General features: G+C 45.0%; 1 protein-coding gene across 1 annotated transcript; it reads right to left on the reverse strand.

The window, feature by feature from the left end:
• Nucleotides 1-998: 998 nt before the first annotated feature.
• LOC137562435 (zona pellucida sperm-binding protein 4-like) lies at nucleotides 999-13999 on the reverse strand. Its single transcript, XM_068273781.1, has 12 exons — nucleotides 13953-13999; nucleotides 9689-9813; nucleotides 7342-7435; nucleotides 6590-6745; nucleotides 5656-5846; nucleotides 4070-4167; nucleotides 3870-3997; nucleotides 2508-2697; nucleotides 2284-2434; nucleotides 2129-2207; nucleotides 1238-1342; nucleotides 999-1144 (listed from the first exon to the last, which is right to left on the reverse strand). Exons 1-12 carry the CDS (start codon nucleotides 13987-13989, stop codon nucleotides 999-1001), a joined length of 1500 nt encoding a protein of 499 aa, XP_068129882.1. The 5' UTR covers nucleotides 13990-13999.
• Nucleotides 14000-16279: the final 2280 nt, after the last annotated feature.

The following is a 16279-nucleotide window of genomic DNA, read 5'->3' on the forward strand; positions in this document are numbered from 1 at the left end:
GCTTTTTATAAAGGGGGGGCTCCAGGAGTGAGTGTAGTCTGAATGGTGACAATGTGCCTGCTGACTGATTTAGAGGGTCAAAGTTGACCCTAATGGAGCATTATGGGGCGAACGAAACTTTCGCAAAAGTTCACCTTCGCTGGCGACCGTGAACCACCCAAAGCTCACCTGGAACTGTTTGGACCATCTCTAGTTAGCACTATTTATTGTAAAGCTATAATGGATGTAAATAGAGAAAGTGTTCTTACTCTACTTGTCCCTTTAAAATGTATTGGAAATAAGGTGATTACTAAACAAAATCACTCTAAACACCTAATTTTGTTTTTTTTTTTTTTTTTTTTAATCAAAAGATCATTTAGGTGTGATTAGTACTAGTAAAATTGACAAATGAAATGGGAGCAGTGCTGATATGTGAAAATTTGGTCCTGAAGTGGTTAAATTTTACTACTTTAGTTTAATCACCACCTGTTTTTAGAAGACAAATGGCAACACTGATTGGCAAAGCTACTATGCATACAACTAATACAGAACTTCTTAGATGTGGCCCCTTTTCACAACACTTTCCTAGCCTCCATGTGAAATGTTTATATTAACATGCATTTCTATCCTCTGCCTTACCACATGCCAGGTTGCATTTTTACAGACGACAATACTAATCTCTTAATTTCTGGCCTGTTTGCATCTTAAATTTGCAAGAGTACAAAGGTGCCGGGAGAGTCAAAAAAATGTTTGAGGGACAATGCATTGTGTGTTTATAGCCATACAAAGTAATGGCTGTGCATGGCCTACAAGTTCAACCTCAAGCCCCAGATGTTTTCCCAGGATGTAATTATACTGTGCCTGGTGCAGTAAGTGGTTAAACAGGGAAGTTACTTTTCCTAGGGAAAGTTTGCCAGTTGAAGCCACTATAGGACCAGATGCTTTAGTTGCTTTCCTTAGTTGACACATCTTGAGCAAAAACCTGACACCACACCAGAAGTTAACTGGTAAAAGTTTATTCAAACAACTGCAGATTTAATGTTACAGGAGTGTCTCTTGCGATGCAACCAGATGCCTACAATCATGACTGCTACAGATGCTACTGTTCCAGCAGTAGCTAGGGCTCTGGCCAGGTCCAGGGAGGACGACCATGGCTGATGAGAACCTGAGGTCGAACAGAGGGGGAGAGAGTTAGTGACCAGTACAGAAGTCATACCTACTAACCAATCAGTTGCCACACTTCTGGTGAAGTCCTTACCTTCCAGCTTTAGAACTTCATCCTCATAAAGCAAGGCGACGGGCCCCTCTGAAGATACTATTGTCCTTCTCAAACTTTGGACTTCATGGGATTCAGCCATTCTCTCTAGGGAAAGATTTTAGGAGCAGTTAACAATTGAGGCAAGACTAATAGGCAGAGTTCTCGGGAATCCCATTTCAAGATCTGTCAGTCCCTTTACCAGTAAAAGTCACATCTCAACTGCATGGAGTGCAGTACAGACTACTTTCACTTGTAGGGCAGAGCAGTCCTATTCACTGCAAAAACTAAGGAGAGTGGAGAGGAGATTGCCAAGTCCCACCCACAGGAAACAAGTAGCTGCCTCTAGTCAATAATGGCTGCAATTTCTAAAGAACCCTGGATTGTGTAGTAGTGATTTGTCCTGCCTGGCGAAGTAGCCTAAGCTATAGAGGAACTCAGGTGAAAACGTAACAGAAGTGCTTAATTTTTTACAATAATTCTGTACAAGTTATTTAGCCATTGTTTGCCCGTTGTAAAAGCTTTCCTCTTCCAGCCTTACATCCTGACATCACATGGGAGACAGGTTTACTGCTGGCAGGTGATGTCAGTGGAAGTAGCTGCCGCCTGCTTTTTGACTCATCTCCTAAATTCTGAAGTGTATTACTGGTGGCAACCTTTAGTTCTGCCAGGTGATCTGTGTTAAAATGTTAATTACTGAGAGTTCTATGCACAGAGGGAGATATTGCTTGGCAGTTGGATGTCACTTCCTGCAATGCACAGATAGGAACCATCAGGGCCATGACACTCTGGGGGGGGGGGGGTTAACCACACAAATATCCCCCCCCCCCTTTTCATAATACCAGAGATTTATAAAAATAGACACTTTCATACTAAGACAAGAGACAGACTTACTTTTCCTTTGGCCACAAGAGGCTTTGCAGTCATCCAGGTTAGAGGGGACACAGACTGATGCACTGCAGTGGAAGTAAACCTGTAGACAAATTTGTATTTTAGTCAAGATCAAGCATAAAAGTCAGTCTAGTAAGATTTGTAGGTGTCTGAATTACCAGGTCGGCAAGGCTGAGCTGGCTGTTTGCATCCACAAATGTGAAGGTGTTGACGAGGAAGCGTTTGTAGTGGTTCGGGATGGGAACTGCTTGTGAAGGAGCTCCTACAGAAACCAGCCTGCTCAGGTAGCTGTCCATGTAGAAAGGGCACCTAGAGTCAGAGAAGATCTCAAGTCAGCCTCATGTTCTGGGAGCACATGAAGTACAGGTTGTGAGTTACTGACCTGTCCTTCAAGATGGGCCATTGAGGCATCAGTGTAGGTTCTGCAGAGGAGGTAGCCCAACAGTCATTTAACACAAGCACCAGATTGGGGTCAGTTCTGTACAGGATGTGGACCTCTAAGTAGATGGGGTCCCTGAGGACTTTGACCACAGGATAATCCCCTGTAGAGTAGTAGGATGTATAGCCGGCATCTGTACAAGAGGAATAGAAAAGTTACATTGTCAAATAGGGCAGTTGCCAATAATTACCAAAATGTCTTGCAGACAATGCTTCAACTTGTGCAGCTAATGGCTCAAATATGGGTTCATTAACATTAAATGTGAGAAGATCATGCCAAGCCAATTGTCTTAGGTTAGCAATGCTACAGTGAGGCTCAGCTTGTCATGTTCAGTTTGGGCTACAAATATGGGGTGAGAGCCAACAAGCTGATCTTTAGCTAGCCTAACTTTCCCAGCACACCTCCCCTTTCCAATGTGAGATCCTCAGATTCTTCCAAGTACATTTTGGTTGTTTAGAGGTGTAGACTCGCCTCTGGTACTGGCACACTAGTCTGGATCTGTTAGTCCAGGCGTAGCTAAGGAGCTGTGGGCCCCGATGCAAGTTTTACATGGGGCCCCCCAAGCACTCTATACATAACAATTGATACGGCGCACCAAATCCTGCCAATGGCAACTACAGTGTCAGAGGTACAAGAAGAGGCTGGGAAACAGTTTGTTAGTGATTACTACTATTCACAGCATCTATAGAAATGATTATTATGAGCACAGGACCAATAGAGAGGTAAAATTTGTAGATGAGGGAGAGCCCTTTAGGGCCCCTCTGGCCCAAGGGCCCCGATGCGGTCGCTACCTCTGCACCCCCTATTGCTACGCCCCTGATTGTAATCCATACTGCAAGGTGAAGAGTAGGGATGATGTTTTTTTTTTTCTCCAATTGAACTCTGCTTGGAAGGTCCAATTACAACATAATCCTCCATATGGGATGCAAATCTGCATTTTGTGCTGATTTGGCACTGAAGGTCCATACCAACTTGTCCTGATCTGGAAGGCAAGCTCACATTTTGTGTATAGAGTTTTGTATCCCACAAAACATACTTACTGCAGGTTATCTGGGTTTAAAGCCTCATGACCTTTCAAGACTAGTGTACAGAAGCCTGATGCCCTTACCTGACCCCCAGGCTGCTATATAAAGTCACCCCCATGCTGCTCTGTTAAGCATAGCAACTGAACATGTCAATTGTCTGTAGGCTAGCAGTGTGTGTACAGCCACAGCCCTGCAATGCCACCCCAAGGGATAGGGTCCCAATCTCTGCTGGGCAATGAGGGGGTTACTAAAGTGGCAGCTGCCCTCTACCATGTCTCACCTTGTGCGATCCTCATTTCCAGCAGCAGAGGGCCTGTTGTGGTAACAGGAAGTGGTGGTGGCAAGGTTGACACCGATAGCTGCAGTGGGACAACGCCTGTCTGGATGTACCTGCAGCGCACTGTTACCCTGTAAAGAGAGTAAAGGTTATGGTGTTCTAGACAGTGTAGCTGCTGCTAGAATGTCACATGTTGTACTTACTGCAGAGTACTGTCCCTTGTGATGGAAGACCCCTGCCAGGTCTCTATGCCTCTGGTAGCTTCTATAGTATTCTCATAGGTTACTGGGTCACCAAGCATCTGTTAAGAGATAACCACATGAGAAAAACTGCTTCCAACTAAGACTTGGCACCATGTTATTTAGGTGGTTCTGGACTGCAACTAAACCTACACTGGTTCATTAAGGGGCATGGTCAAACACCTGTATAGTGTTAGGCAGTTTGTCCAAGAATTTACCAGCAGAGTGCCACCAGGGGTGCAGCTAAGGTTTTGGTGGCCCCCAAGCAGTCCATAACCTGAGGCCCCCCATCCACAAAAGTACTGCTGCTAAACAAAATGGATAGCCATACCTCATAACAAGTGGTGAAAAATGGGTGTGGCCAAATACTAGCAGTTTAGGCCAAATTGGACCCGGGGCATGGGTGTAAAATGCACCCCCAGTGTGGAGACAGGTATAGGTGCCTGCAGTATAGGTAGCCAGCTATAGGTTCCACCCCATGTAGGTAGCCCATATAGCTGCCCCCAGTATATGGTAGCTAGGTATATGCCTCCAGTAGAGGGTGGGAAGAAATAAGGCTGTCTGAACGATCTGCTAAGCGGTAAGTGGAAATTTATAAGTCTGCCGACAGTGCATACACGCACTACAGTCTGCTGAAAGTCCGCCCAGTGGGGGGGGGGGGGGGGGGGGTCTGACAGACCAGTCATTGGCTTCTGTAGTGCGTGTGTATGCACCTTAAACCTTCTTGCAAACCAGAACATGCGATGGTGCCTTACCACATTGATCAAATGACAGCTTGCTAGCCTTACTTGGATACTGCATTCCTGGCAAGTGATAAAGAGTGACCAGCTTATATCTACAAAGATATAGTAACCAAATATGCATGATTGATGAGTTTATGGCTCAAGTCATGATAAAAGCAATTTGACTTTGTAAGTCTATTAGAAGCTAGCTTTAGTCTGCAGCAATGTAGAATGCTGGAGAAATGGATATTTCATGGCTATAAAAGCAGTTGCCTAGGGCCTGGAGGATGCCAGCATCCCCCCCCCAAAAAAAATAAAAAAAATAAAATAAAAAAAAACTGCTGTCTTGCTGCCTAGGGCCCCATTTAATCTTATTTCTGGGCTAACACCAAAAACAACTTTAACAGGATGTAGTAATACGTTTTCTACTAAAACCACTTCTAAACCGTGTGGTTATAGCTGGTAATGCATCTAAGAGTTATGTGCACCAGTACTTGTCAAGATCTTCTAGAGACCAAGACATTTAGTGACAGCCCATCCACAGTAGGCTGAGCTTAGATCGTTTACTGATTTTTAGGCCAAGAACTTCATCTAGGGCTAACAAAAGCTCAGCTGGTGATAATATAGATCACTAATAAAGACTGGCTACAAGCTAGTGTGAAATGTCCTTAGTTTAAAGTATTATCTTTGAGGTAGTGTGCCAAGAGCTTCATCAGGGTATACCTAAATGACATGAGAACCGGTTTCGGGTTTGGATATATCTGACAGTGAATTTTCTTGCCTCAATTGGCTTTGAGTTCACAAGCATTCTGTGATGACTCCACATACCTGGAAGTGCCCACCACAGGAAAATGGGAATTTGAACACTGCAAAGGAGTCACTCTTAGAAAGTGAAAATCCAGCACAGGATGAGGAGTCCACGCCAATCACATGGACTGAATCAAGGTTTGTTGATGGCCTGGTCAGGTCTTTGGACACGGCGATCACCATATTGTTTTCAATTGTGCACTGTGTGGTCACTGTGGAGACAAAATGTTGCAAGTTCATTTCCATCCTTCAATGGTCAGTAGAAGGTAGAAGGTAGAAGTGGGGTATATGAGCAATGTGGGAACCACAGCTTGTCTATCAAGTATAGCCCTTGGTTAGAGGACATTCAGTCCCATGAGTTATGCTTCCAGCTACATGACTTAAGTGGTACCCCAAGTAGCCCTGTACACTATTTTCAGGAAGTAATGCAAACATGGTCAACTGTATATTGCAAAGTTCACAAACTACACCATTTTAAAGTATGAAAGATCGTATGACCCTTCACTTCAGATAAGGATATACTGCAGGGAAGTTGTCACTTTATGTACGTGTGCTTCAGAAAACAGCACTGTAGCCAACCCAAGTTCGGTCAGAGAAGCCCCTTTTGCATAGCTAATTTTAACTCTTCCTGTACTGGAAATATGAGACTTACTAATATTTTAGCTGTACTAGACAATTCATCATCTCAAGTTTATTTCCACTTCAGATTCCCTTTAAGCCGTGCAGCATCTATGAGTATCTGACAACTAATCAGCACTGATCAATATCCCCTGCACTTTAAGATACTTCCATAACTCAAATCAATTTGATTGTTCCTGGTGTTTGTGAAGGTCCCATACATTTATGTCCTGTTGATTCCAGGCAGTGGCCATGAGACATCCATGCAGTGTTAGTCAGTAAGTATGAGACACCATGTAAAAGAAGAATGGCAGCCACTCAGCAAAGAAGAACTTACACTTGTTTCCAAAGAAGCAGGGCATAGACGCATCTCTTGCAGAGTAACAGCACCCCATCCCTTCACAGGCATCCTGAGGGACAGAGGGTCTAGCACAGGCCACTTTATCAGCTTGACTGACAGCAGAACAGACATCAGGACTTGGGGCATCCATGGCTATAGTGTGAACAAGAGAGAAGACCTTGTTAAGCACAAGAGGTTAAATCATCCAGACAGCATTATGTGACCACCCACCCTCAGCTACAATTCCCACAAGCCCTTAGACCACACATGTTAAACTCCAGCCCTCAGAGCCATTAAATTTAACCCACAAGTGGTTTCCCCAGTTTGCATTATGTTTGGCCCGCTCTAGGCCACCAGGGAAGCTGTATTGGAGGTAAAGCCCTATAACACTGAAAGCCCTATGGGGAGGTAGGGGGCAGTACTCAACACTAGGGGAATTGTATAGGGGAGGGTGGAGGCCACTAGACAGGGAACTTTCTAAGGTGGCCAGTAGACTTTGAGGTTGGTCTGCAACTTGGTCCCAGTATTCAGTTTTGGCCCCCTTTATATTGAGTTTGACACCCCTGCAAGTACAGCATTAATGTACTTCCTGCCTTTTAAAATTCTGAGAGACAACCAGCACTGACCAACCCAGAAGCCCCATTTAAAAAAAAAAAAAAAAAAAATATTGGTAGCCTTAAACCAAACATGAGGTACTTTCATCGCAGGGTTCCCATAGTAGAAATGAGTAGGTCATAATCTATCATTACCAGACAGGCTTAGACAGGTTTTCTCCATCTTGTATTGCTGAGGCGCACCATCTACTGTTTCCTTCAAAAGCAGAGTCATCACATATTCGTCATCCTGAAGAGAATAAGGACAGTTTCACATAAAGATACTAAGGAGGTGACCTCTACAGACACCATGTTTAGTGAATACCAGAGCTGAAGTACTCATTAAAACCAAGTGGAGATGTATTATAGGCCACCCTCCGGAGCAGATAATTATGGTGCACAGCACAGCCAGTACAATAATGGCGCCACATTCAGTTACAGTATAAAACGCTATTTAGCGTTTTAACTGTTCAAAATTGGCGCAGGTTTTTTAGAGCGCTATTTTCCGTTTTAACCTCCCCGGCGTTCTATTGAGATCACCAGGGCGGCTGCGGGAGGGTTTTTTTTTTTTATAAAAAAAAAAAAACCTATTTCATGCAGCCAACTGAAAGTTGGCTGCATGAAAGCCTACTAGAGGGCGCTCCGGAGGCGTTCTGATCGCCTCCGGCAAGCATAAGTAACAAGGAAGGCTGCAATGAGCAGCCTTCCTTGTTTGGCTTTCCTCGTCGCCATGGCGACGAGCGGAGTGACGTCATGGACGTCAGCCGCCTCCGATCCAGCCCTTAGCGCTGGCCGGAACTGATTGGTCCGGCTGCGCAGGGCTCGGGCGGCTGGGGGGGGGGGCCCTCTTTCGCCGCTGCTCGCCGCAGAGCGGCGGCGATCAGGCAGCACACGCGGCTGGCAAAGTGCCGGCTGCGTGTGCTGCTTTTTATTTGAGGAAAATCGGCCCAGCAGGGCCTGAGCGGCAGCCTCCGGCGGTGATGGACGAGCTGAGCTCGTCCATACCGCTCAGGAGGTTAATCAAACTGCGCTGCAGCTTACCCCTCCTGCTTCTATTGAAGCCCCGCCATAGGACACCGGCAGACTTTTCAGGATGATCGGCTCAGCAAGTGCCTGCAGCCGCGATGATTGCAGAGGCAGGACTGTGGCTGATAGCCCCATACTTCCGGTGCTGTTACCGCTCCTCTGCCTGACCAGCTTGCACTGTGCGCCATGATTTTTGGTCAGGCAGAGGAGCGGTAACAGCTGCTAAAGTATGGGGCTATTAGCCACAGTCCTGCCTCTGCAATCATCGCGGCTGCAGGCACTTGCTGAGCCGATCATCCTGCAAAGTGCTGGTGTCATATGGCGGGGCTTCAATAGAGGGGTAAGCTGCAGCGCAGTTTGATTAAAACGATAAATAGCCCTTATTTACTCCACGCCATTTTTCACTGCACCCGCCACCCTCATGCCCACTGCTCCTCTTTGGCAATCTGGGCTGAGCAAAGTAAGGATTTAGACTAGAGTGACTGTAGCGTGCAGGAGTGCTCTGATGGCATGGGGACATTGGACAATATCATGCACAACCAGGACTGAGCCAGGGAGGATTTAGACTACAAAGGGAGGACTGAGGAGCAGTGGGCATAAGGACAGCAGGGTTGGCGCTTCCATAGAGGCAAAGGGGGCAATTGCCCCAGGACCCCCTCCCCGGATTACTTTTGCCCCAGGGCCCCATTTTAGCTAGGACCGGCCCTGAAGGACATCAGCTAATACATGCCTGCACCACCCAGTTTTAAAGGCTAAAGGATTATAGCAGAGCTGAAGTCCAAGACTTTTTTGGGATCACAACTTCAGCAATAGTTTAGTTTGGCCAGTGTTGCAGACTAGGCAATCCAATAAGCAAAGCTTAAAGACACCTGAAGTGAGGGATATGGGGCTGACAATTCTAAATACCAATTGACAGCCAGTCATTATTGGGGGGGGGGGGGGGGCAGGGCCGGGCCGAGGCATAGGCTGGAGAGGCTCCAGCCTCAGGGCGTGGTGTAGGAGGGGGCGCAGAATTCATTCAGCTGTCATTCCTAATTGTGTTTGAAGCAGAAAGAAATAAGAAAAGGGGATAAATGGCAGTGACTGTAAGCCAGATAACTACATATTAAGGTGTTGGGGAGGTTGGGGGCCCTGTGGCGCCTCTTAGTCTAATAGCAATCAGTGTGTGACAGCTGGGGTGGCAGGGATGGAGGGGCGCACTTTGGTGTCTCAGCCTTGGGTGCTGGAGGACCTTGTCCCGGCTCTGGGGGGGGGGGGGGGGGCACGCATCTGATCTGCATGTTCAGTGTCTATGGCTAAGAGTTTGAATAAGGATCAGCCAGACTACTGGTATTGAATATATGTCTCACTTTAGGTGTCCTTATGTAGGCATTTCCCCTCATTTTGGTTTTTGTCCAGAAGGCCATACATAATGCAAGTTCTGTCAATGTGATAAAGCCACCTAGTGTTCAGGGAGTGGCAGTTCCTAACACCTTACCTTCTCCCTTACGTAGCATCCAGTGTAAGCAGCACCAACCACCATCGTGTTATTTGGTCTCTCTCCTACCCAGATTCCACAAGCAGAATCATTGTGCAGACTCCTAAATTCATCCTCAAGAAGATCTGAAAAGTATGAAAGATTTGGTTCTAAAAAAAAATTCAGATTCAGGCAGCCATTTCACATCTCTAGAAGCAGCAGCAACTTACAAGGCTAGTCAGGAAGAGAAAGGATTGCATGTGGATAACATGATACTATCAGGCATGCAGGGCAAGAGACCAGGATTACAGATTGCATACAAGTGGAAAACAAGCTAACACCACATCTTGAAGTTTAAGATAGACCCACCAGAAACTTACCTGGGGCTTCTTGCAGCCCCTGGAGTCACCCTGTGCCCACAACAACACCAGTCCAATTCCCTCCAGCCAGCAGCGGTAACCCCCACAAAGCTGGACATTTGCTGGTAGCTATGAGCACCCTAATCTGCATACAGAGCACTCCTGACTGTGGGAGCCACAGTAGGGATTTCTATATACTGTGCATGCGCAGAACACTCCCGGCCGCAGGTGTAAGGAGGCACGTGGCTGGCCAGCTTAGCCGGGGTGGGGGGGGTCACTGCTGCTGGATGGAGGGACTTTGAGCCGTCTGTCATTGGCACACGATGACTCCACAGGGCTGTAGGAAGCCCCAGGCAAGGTTTTGGGTTGACTTTAGATTTCCTTTAAGCCAACATTCAAGCCTCATGACCTTAGTCCTTGGGATACAGAAACAGATGCTGGGTACAGAAGATTTTCTGGCAGAGCGATTTACAACATAATCGATCTGCTTTCCAATTTCCTATTGAAGTAAATGGAAATAGATCGGACATGTTGGAAATAAGCGATCTGACAGTAAATCTCAGCGTGTGTACCCAGCATGACAGATCTAGTGGAACCTTCAAGCTTGTACCACCTGGCTGAAGATAAGGGTTATACAATGAGAAGCAAATACTCGTCTAAATTCAAGCTGCATACAAATTTTACATAATCCTACATGAACTCAATCAATTTAACCCTTAGCAGGACTTGATTAGTCATTTTTATAACTGCATACATTTACATAAATCTGCATAACCTCAGGGATATTTGCATCTCATTGATCCCTACTGTAAGGAGTTTCCTCGGCCATAAGTCAGACTGCTAAGTCATTAGTAAGGCCCACACATTCAGTGTTATTACCGCCAACAGAGGAATATTCACAGGTTATGTAGGTAAAATATACTACATGGTAACAGTAACATTGATTGGGTGTAGCAGACCATATATTAGTTAAGGTAACAGGTTATAAAGTACACATGGAGCTTGTTAGACTAGCTCCATATAGCAGACATGTTTCAGCATCATGGATGACAAACAATTTCAGCATTAAGCTCAGCCATAGCACCTTCCATAGTCACTGTAGCTTCTGTTTTATTTAAAGACCATTTAAAATACCCCCAAGAAGCTTAACATGGAAGACAAAGCAAATAGCCATTAGGACAGTTACAAGTACTGATACACAAAAAACAAACAAAAACAAACGACATTACATAGTCTAAATGTAAGATGTTAATTTTCCGATACGTTTCATACTGACACGATGTGAGAGGGATATGGGGCAGCCATATTTCCCTCCTTTTAAGCAATACCAGTTGCCTGGCTGTCCTGCTGATCCTCTGCCTCTAATACTCTTAGGCCACATACAGACATCAGACCATAGTCTTTGGAAAATGAAAGATCACAGACCAATCTTACCACCCTTCCTGTAGTATAAGAGCCATACTCTACACAGTCTTTTCTATGGAGCTGAACTCCACATCAGAAAAAAATCTTTGCAAGATGCTGCACACAGATGCTGTACAGACACAAAAGATCAGTATCTGCAAAAGATCTGTTCCTGCCAAAAATCCATTCCTGCAAATAGCAATGATAGTCTATGAGATCTGCAGATCATCATACACACATGATTTAACTGACATTCATCTGCAGATCAGATCCACCAGGATGGACTTTCAGATCTGCAGATGAATGTCAGTTAAATCATGTGTGTATGATGATCTGCAGATCTCATAGACTATCATTGCAATTTGCAGGAATGGATTTTTGGCAGGAACAGATCTTTTGCAGATACTGATCTTTTGTGTCTGTACAGCATCTGTGTGTGCAGCATCTTGCCATGATTTTTTTCTGATGTGGAGTTCAGCTCCATAGAAAAGACTGTGTAGAGTATGGCTCTTATACTACAGGAAGGGTGGTAAGATTGGTCTGTGATCTTTCATTTTCCAAAGACTATGGTCTGATGTCTGTATGTGGCCTTAGCCACAGCAGCTGACAAGCATGCAGCAGATCAGGCGTTTCTGACTTTGGGCTCTATTCACAACAACATGTGCAGTAACACTTTTTGGTCAGAAAATTCAATCCAGTGATTACCGACTTTTCTGAGTATTCACTAAAAATGTACTGAGTGTGATAAGTGTTCGATAAAAGTACAGTAAAAAGTCAATAATGTTATTATGGTAAGTGTGTTAAGTGGTCAGTAATGTGTGGAAAAAGCCTTTTTTGACCCCTGTAGGGCAGCCCATATGCTTGCCACCCATTACACAGAGACCACCCAGGAAAGCCTATCACATTTACAGTGGGACCTCAACTCTTGCACAGGACAGAAGGAAAACACATACAAATGCACCCTGTATGTATACAATTTAGCCTGTCTAATGCCCCCTCATCTGTGAATAATCACAACTGTAATTTTAACTCTCAGCTGTGCCAGCTGGCTGCCTCAGCAGAGCAGCTAATTTGTAAACACAGGATGTTAATCCTATGTCTGCTTCCATTAAAGCAGGAATTACACACAAGATTTATTGCAGTATTTGTATCAGCTGTAACAAATAATTTCCTTTAAAGATTATGCTGTTGCTTATCTTTTAGAGCAAAGGGGGAATTTCCTCCCTTCGCCAGCTATAGAATCATCTAGAAAACTGTACGGGGTCAGAACACGCACCTGGACGTTAGGCACACCCGTTCTGTCTTTCTACATACAATTGACATGAACGCAAACAAACAGCATGAAAGGCTCCATGTTAAAGAGACTCTGAAGCGAGAATAAATCTCGCTTCAGAGCTCATAGTTAGCAGGGGCATGTGTGCCCCTGCTAAGCCGCCGCTATCCCGCTAAACTGGGTCCCTTCACCCCCGAACCAACAAACCTTGGTCGTGAAATTTTTGTTTCCTGGAGGCAGGGCTAACAGCTGCAGCCCTGCCTCTAGTCACGTCTATCAGCCGCGCATCACCGCCCCTCCCCTCAGTGAAGGAAGACTGAGAGGGGCGGGGGAGAGGCGGAGATACGCATCTGACAGACACACATGGGGCAGGGCTGCGGCGGTTAACCCTGCCCCAATGCAGAAGCGCTCCCCCACTGTATGGAGGGGATTTGGGGGTGAAGGGACCCCCGTTAAGCCACAGGATAGCGGCGTTTTAGCAGAGGCACACGTGCCCCAGCTATCTATGAGGTCTGAAGCGAGATTTATTCTCACTTCAGACTCTTTAAACTGCAACAGTAGATATGTGAAAATTACCACCTGCCCTCTATAGGTGATAAATATCCTTATTTGTCACATTTATTCAATTAAGAATTTCAAAGTGGAGGAAATTTAGTCACTTATTACCGCATGCAGAAAAGGAGATAAATCTTTGAGAATTACACAATGGTGATCTTTTGGGTGATAATTTGCACATACTATGTTACCACATGTGGTAAGGCATTGTGTATAGAGCCCATTGTCAGATCTGACTAGATTAGCTACATGCTTGCTTCAGGCATGTGATTCAGACACTACTGCAGCTAAATAGACCAGCAGATCTGCCAGGCAACTGGTATTGTTTAAAGGGAACCTTAACTGAGAGGGATATGGAGGTTCCTTTTTAAACAATAGCAGTTGCTTGTCAGTCCTGCTGATCTCTTTGGTTGTAGTAGTGTCTGAATCACACACCTGAAACATGCATGCAGCTAATCCAGTCTGGCTTCAGTCAGAGCACCTGATCTGCATGCTTGTTGAGGAGCTTTGACTAAAAGTATTAGAGACACAGGATCAGCAGGAGAGTCAGGCAACTGGTATTTTCAAAGGAAAAAAAAAAAATACATATCCTTCTCAGTTTAGGTTCCCTTTAAAAGAAATTAAATATGGCAGCCTCCATATTTATCACTCCAGTTGACCTTTAAGTCAGTAAGCAGTCACAGATCACACTCACCCAGCATCATCAAGGACATCTCTGCACCACCAGGCATAGAAAAAGACAACTCCATGCTCTCCAGGCCACAGTGGAGGTGGGAGGAGCCATCCAGAAGTCCCTGTCCTGCACAGAGCAGCCACTGCAAACTGCAGCCCCAAAGCACCACCAGGAGTCCAAGCCCAGCTCTACAACTACCCATGTTTCCTGCAGCTGCTGATGCCTGTCTGTGCTCTGATCAGCAATTTATATCCTGGAAGGAGGGCGTGCCAACCTCTGATTGGACAAGTAATATCCTGCAGTGAGGCGGGCCAACCTCTGATTGGACAAGTGATATCCTGGAAGGAGGGTGTGCCAACCTCTGATTGGACAAGTGATATCCTGGAGTGAGGTGGGCAAACCTCTGATTGGACAAGTGATATCCTGGAGTGAGGCGGGCCAACCTCTGATTGGACAAGTAATATCCTGGAGAGGTGGGCCAACCTCTGATTGGACAAGTAATATCCTGGAGGGAGGACGGGTCAACCTCTGATTGGACAAGGAATAACCTGGAGGGAGGGCCAACCTCTGATTGGACAAGTAATATCCTGGTGTGAGGCGGGCCAACATCTGATTGGACAAGTAATATCCTGGAGAGATGGCGGGCCAACCTCTGATTGGACAAGTAATATCCTGGGGGGGGGGGGGCAATCTCTGATTGGACTAGCATTATTATGGACAGAACTGTATTAGCTTAGCATGAAGATGGTGACTTCAGTCTGGGAAATCTGTGAATACTACGGATGATCAATGATATGCAAATAATTCCAAGTGCATGCAAGATTATGTAAATTCTGGATGCAAATATATGACTGGACCAGTCTATTTAAACCCTGGTGGGAGGTGACTGATGCATTTTTAGGCTGGGTGCACACATAGCATAACGTGAAAGGCTGCTGTTTATCTCATGGTTTATGTTAATACTGTGTGCTGTTTTTTAACACAGATGTGTTTTTCAAGAATTTTGCGTGCATTTTAATGCATTTGTGGCCAACATATATAAGACGCATATGTGTTCTGTATGCGTTTTTGATTTAATCTAACACATCAGAAATCTTTTATTAAAAAAAACAAACAAGCAAAAAAAAAACAACAAAAAAAACAAAAACAAAAAAAACAAAAAAAAACAAAAAAAACAAAACCAAAAACAAAACTGCATACAAAATACATTGCGTTTTTATTGACTTTCATTATGTGCATTTTTGATGCGTTCTCATGCATAATAGGCAACACAACTAGCGATTTTAAAAACACCAAAGTACAAATGCATACCCATGCAATTTTTTTTATGCCACCCATTGAGTAACATAGGTGCATAAAACGCCGTGTTTTACGCAACGCTAGCGTTTCTGCTATGTGTGCACCTAGCCTGAAGCTGCCTACATTTGCATACAAAATATACATAATCCTGCATCAATGTGGAGTTCTTAGCATCTCATTGATCATCCCTAGTGACTGCCAGAGCAAAAGTGGACCTGTTGTTCTAGGTTAGGCCTCTTTTCCATGGACTGTTGATAGGCAGTGGAATGCCTCTCTAACTGTCACAACTGCTCGCTGCTGCCTGGTAACTGCTTGCTGAGCTCACAGCTCAACAGTCCATAGAAAAGAGGCCTTAGGCCTCCTTTCCACTGATAGGGCTCTATTCTCAAAGACTTCCCGCATGCGGTAAAGTACATGCGGGAAGTTTGCACCCAAAATACCGGCAAGTTGGGATTCTCAAAATGTTCCGCATGTTTTTTCCGCATGCGGAAAAAGTGTGATAAAAGTGTGGGATTCATGCGGTAAAATTTCCACAAAAGTCGGTATTTTCCGCAATAAAAGATCAATTCTCAAAGATGTTCAGGCGCATCATTTCTTCGTTAATTACCGAATTTTTATCACCTACAAGTAGTAGGTGATATATTCCGCATCCCATTGACTTTAATGAAGTGTGGAGGCTTAAGGGCTGTGCTTGGTGGACTTTAACTTTTTTTTTTTAAACACTTTTTCATGCGACCTTTTTACCGCATGATTCCCGCATGAATAATGCCTGTTTCCGCATCTTTTTTCCCGCATGCGGAAAACATGCGGAAAATGTTAGTGAATGCTGAAAAAATGCGGAGTTTACCGCTGGCGGGAATTTAGCGCTAAAATTTTGCGGTACTTTTGGCTCTTTGAGAATAGAGCCCAGTGGCAGTGAAATGCCTCTCAAACTCTCTCAACTGCTCACTGCTGCCTAGTAACTGCTTGTTGCTGCATGATAACTGCTTACTTCTGCCTGGTAACTGCTTGCTGAGCACACAGCTCAACAATTTGTGGAAAGGAGGCCT

This window comes from Hyperolius riggenbachi, chromosome 3 (assembly GCF_040937935.1).
Source record: "Hyperolius riggenbachi isolate aHypRig1 chromosome 3, aHypRig1.pri, whole genome shotgun sequence".
Classification (NCBI taxonomy): domain Eukaryota; kingdom Metazoa; phylum Chordata; class Amphibia; order Anura; family Hyperoliidae; genus Hyperolius; species Hyperolius riggenbachi.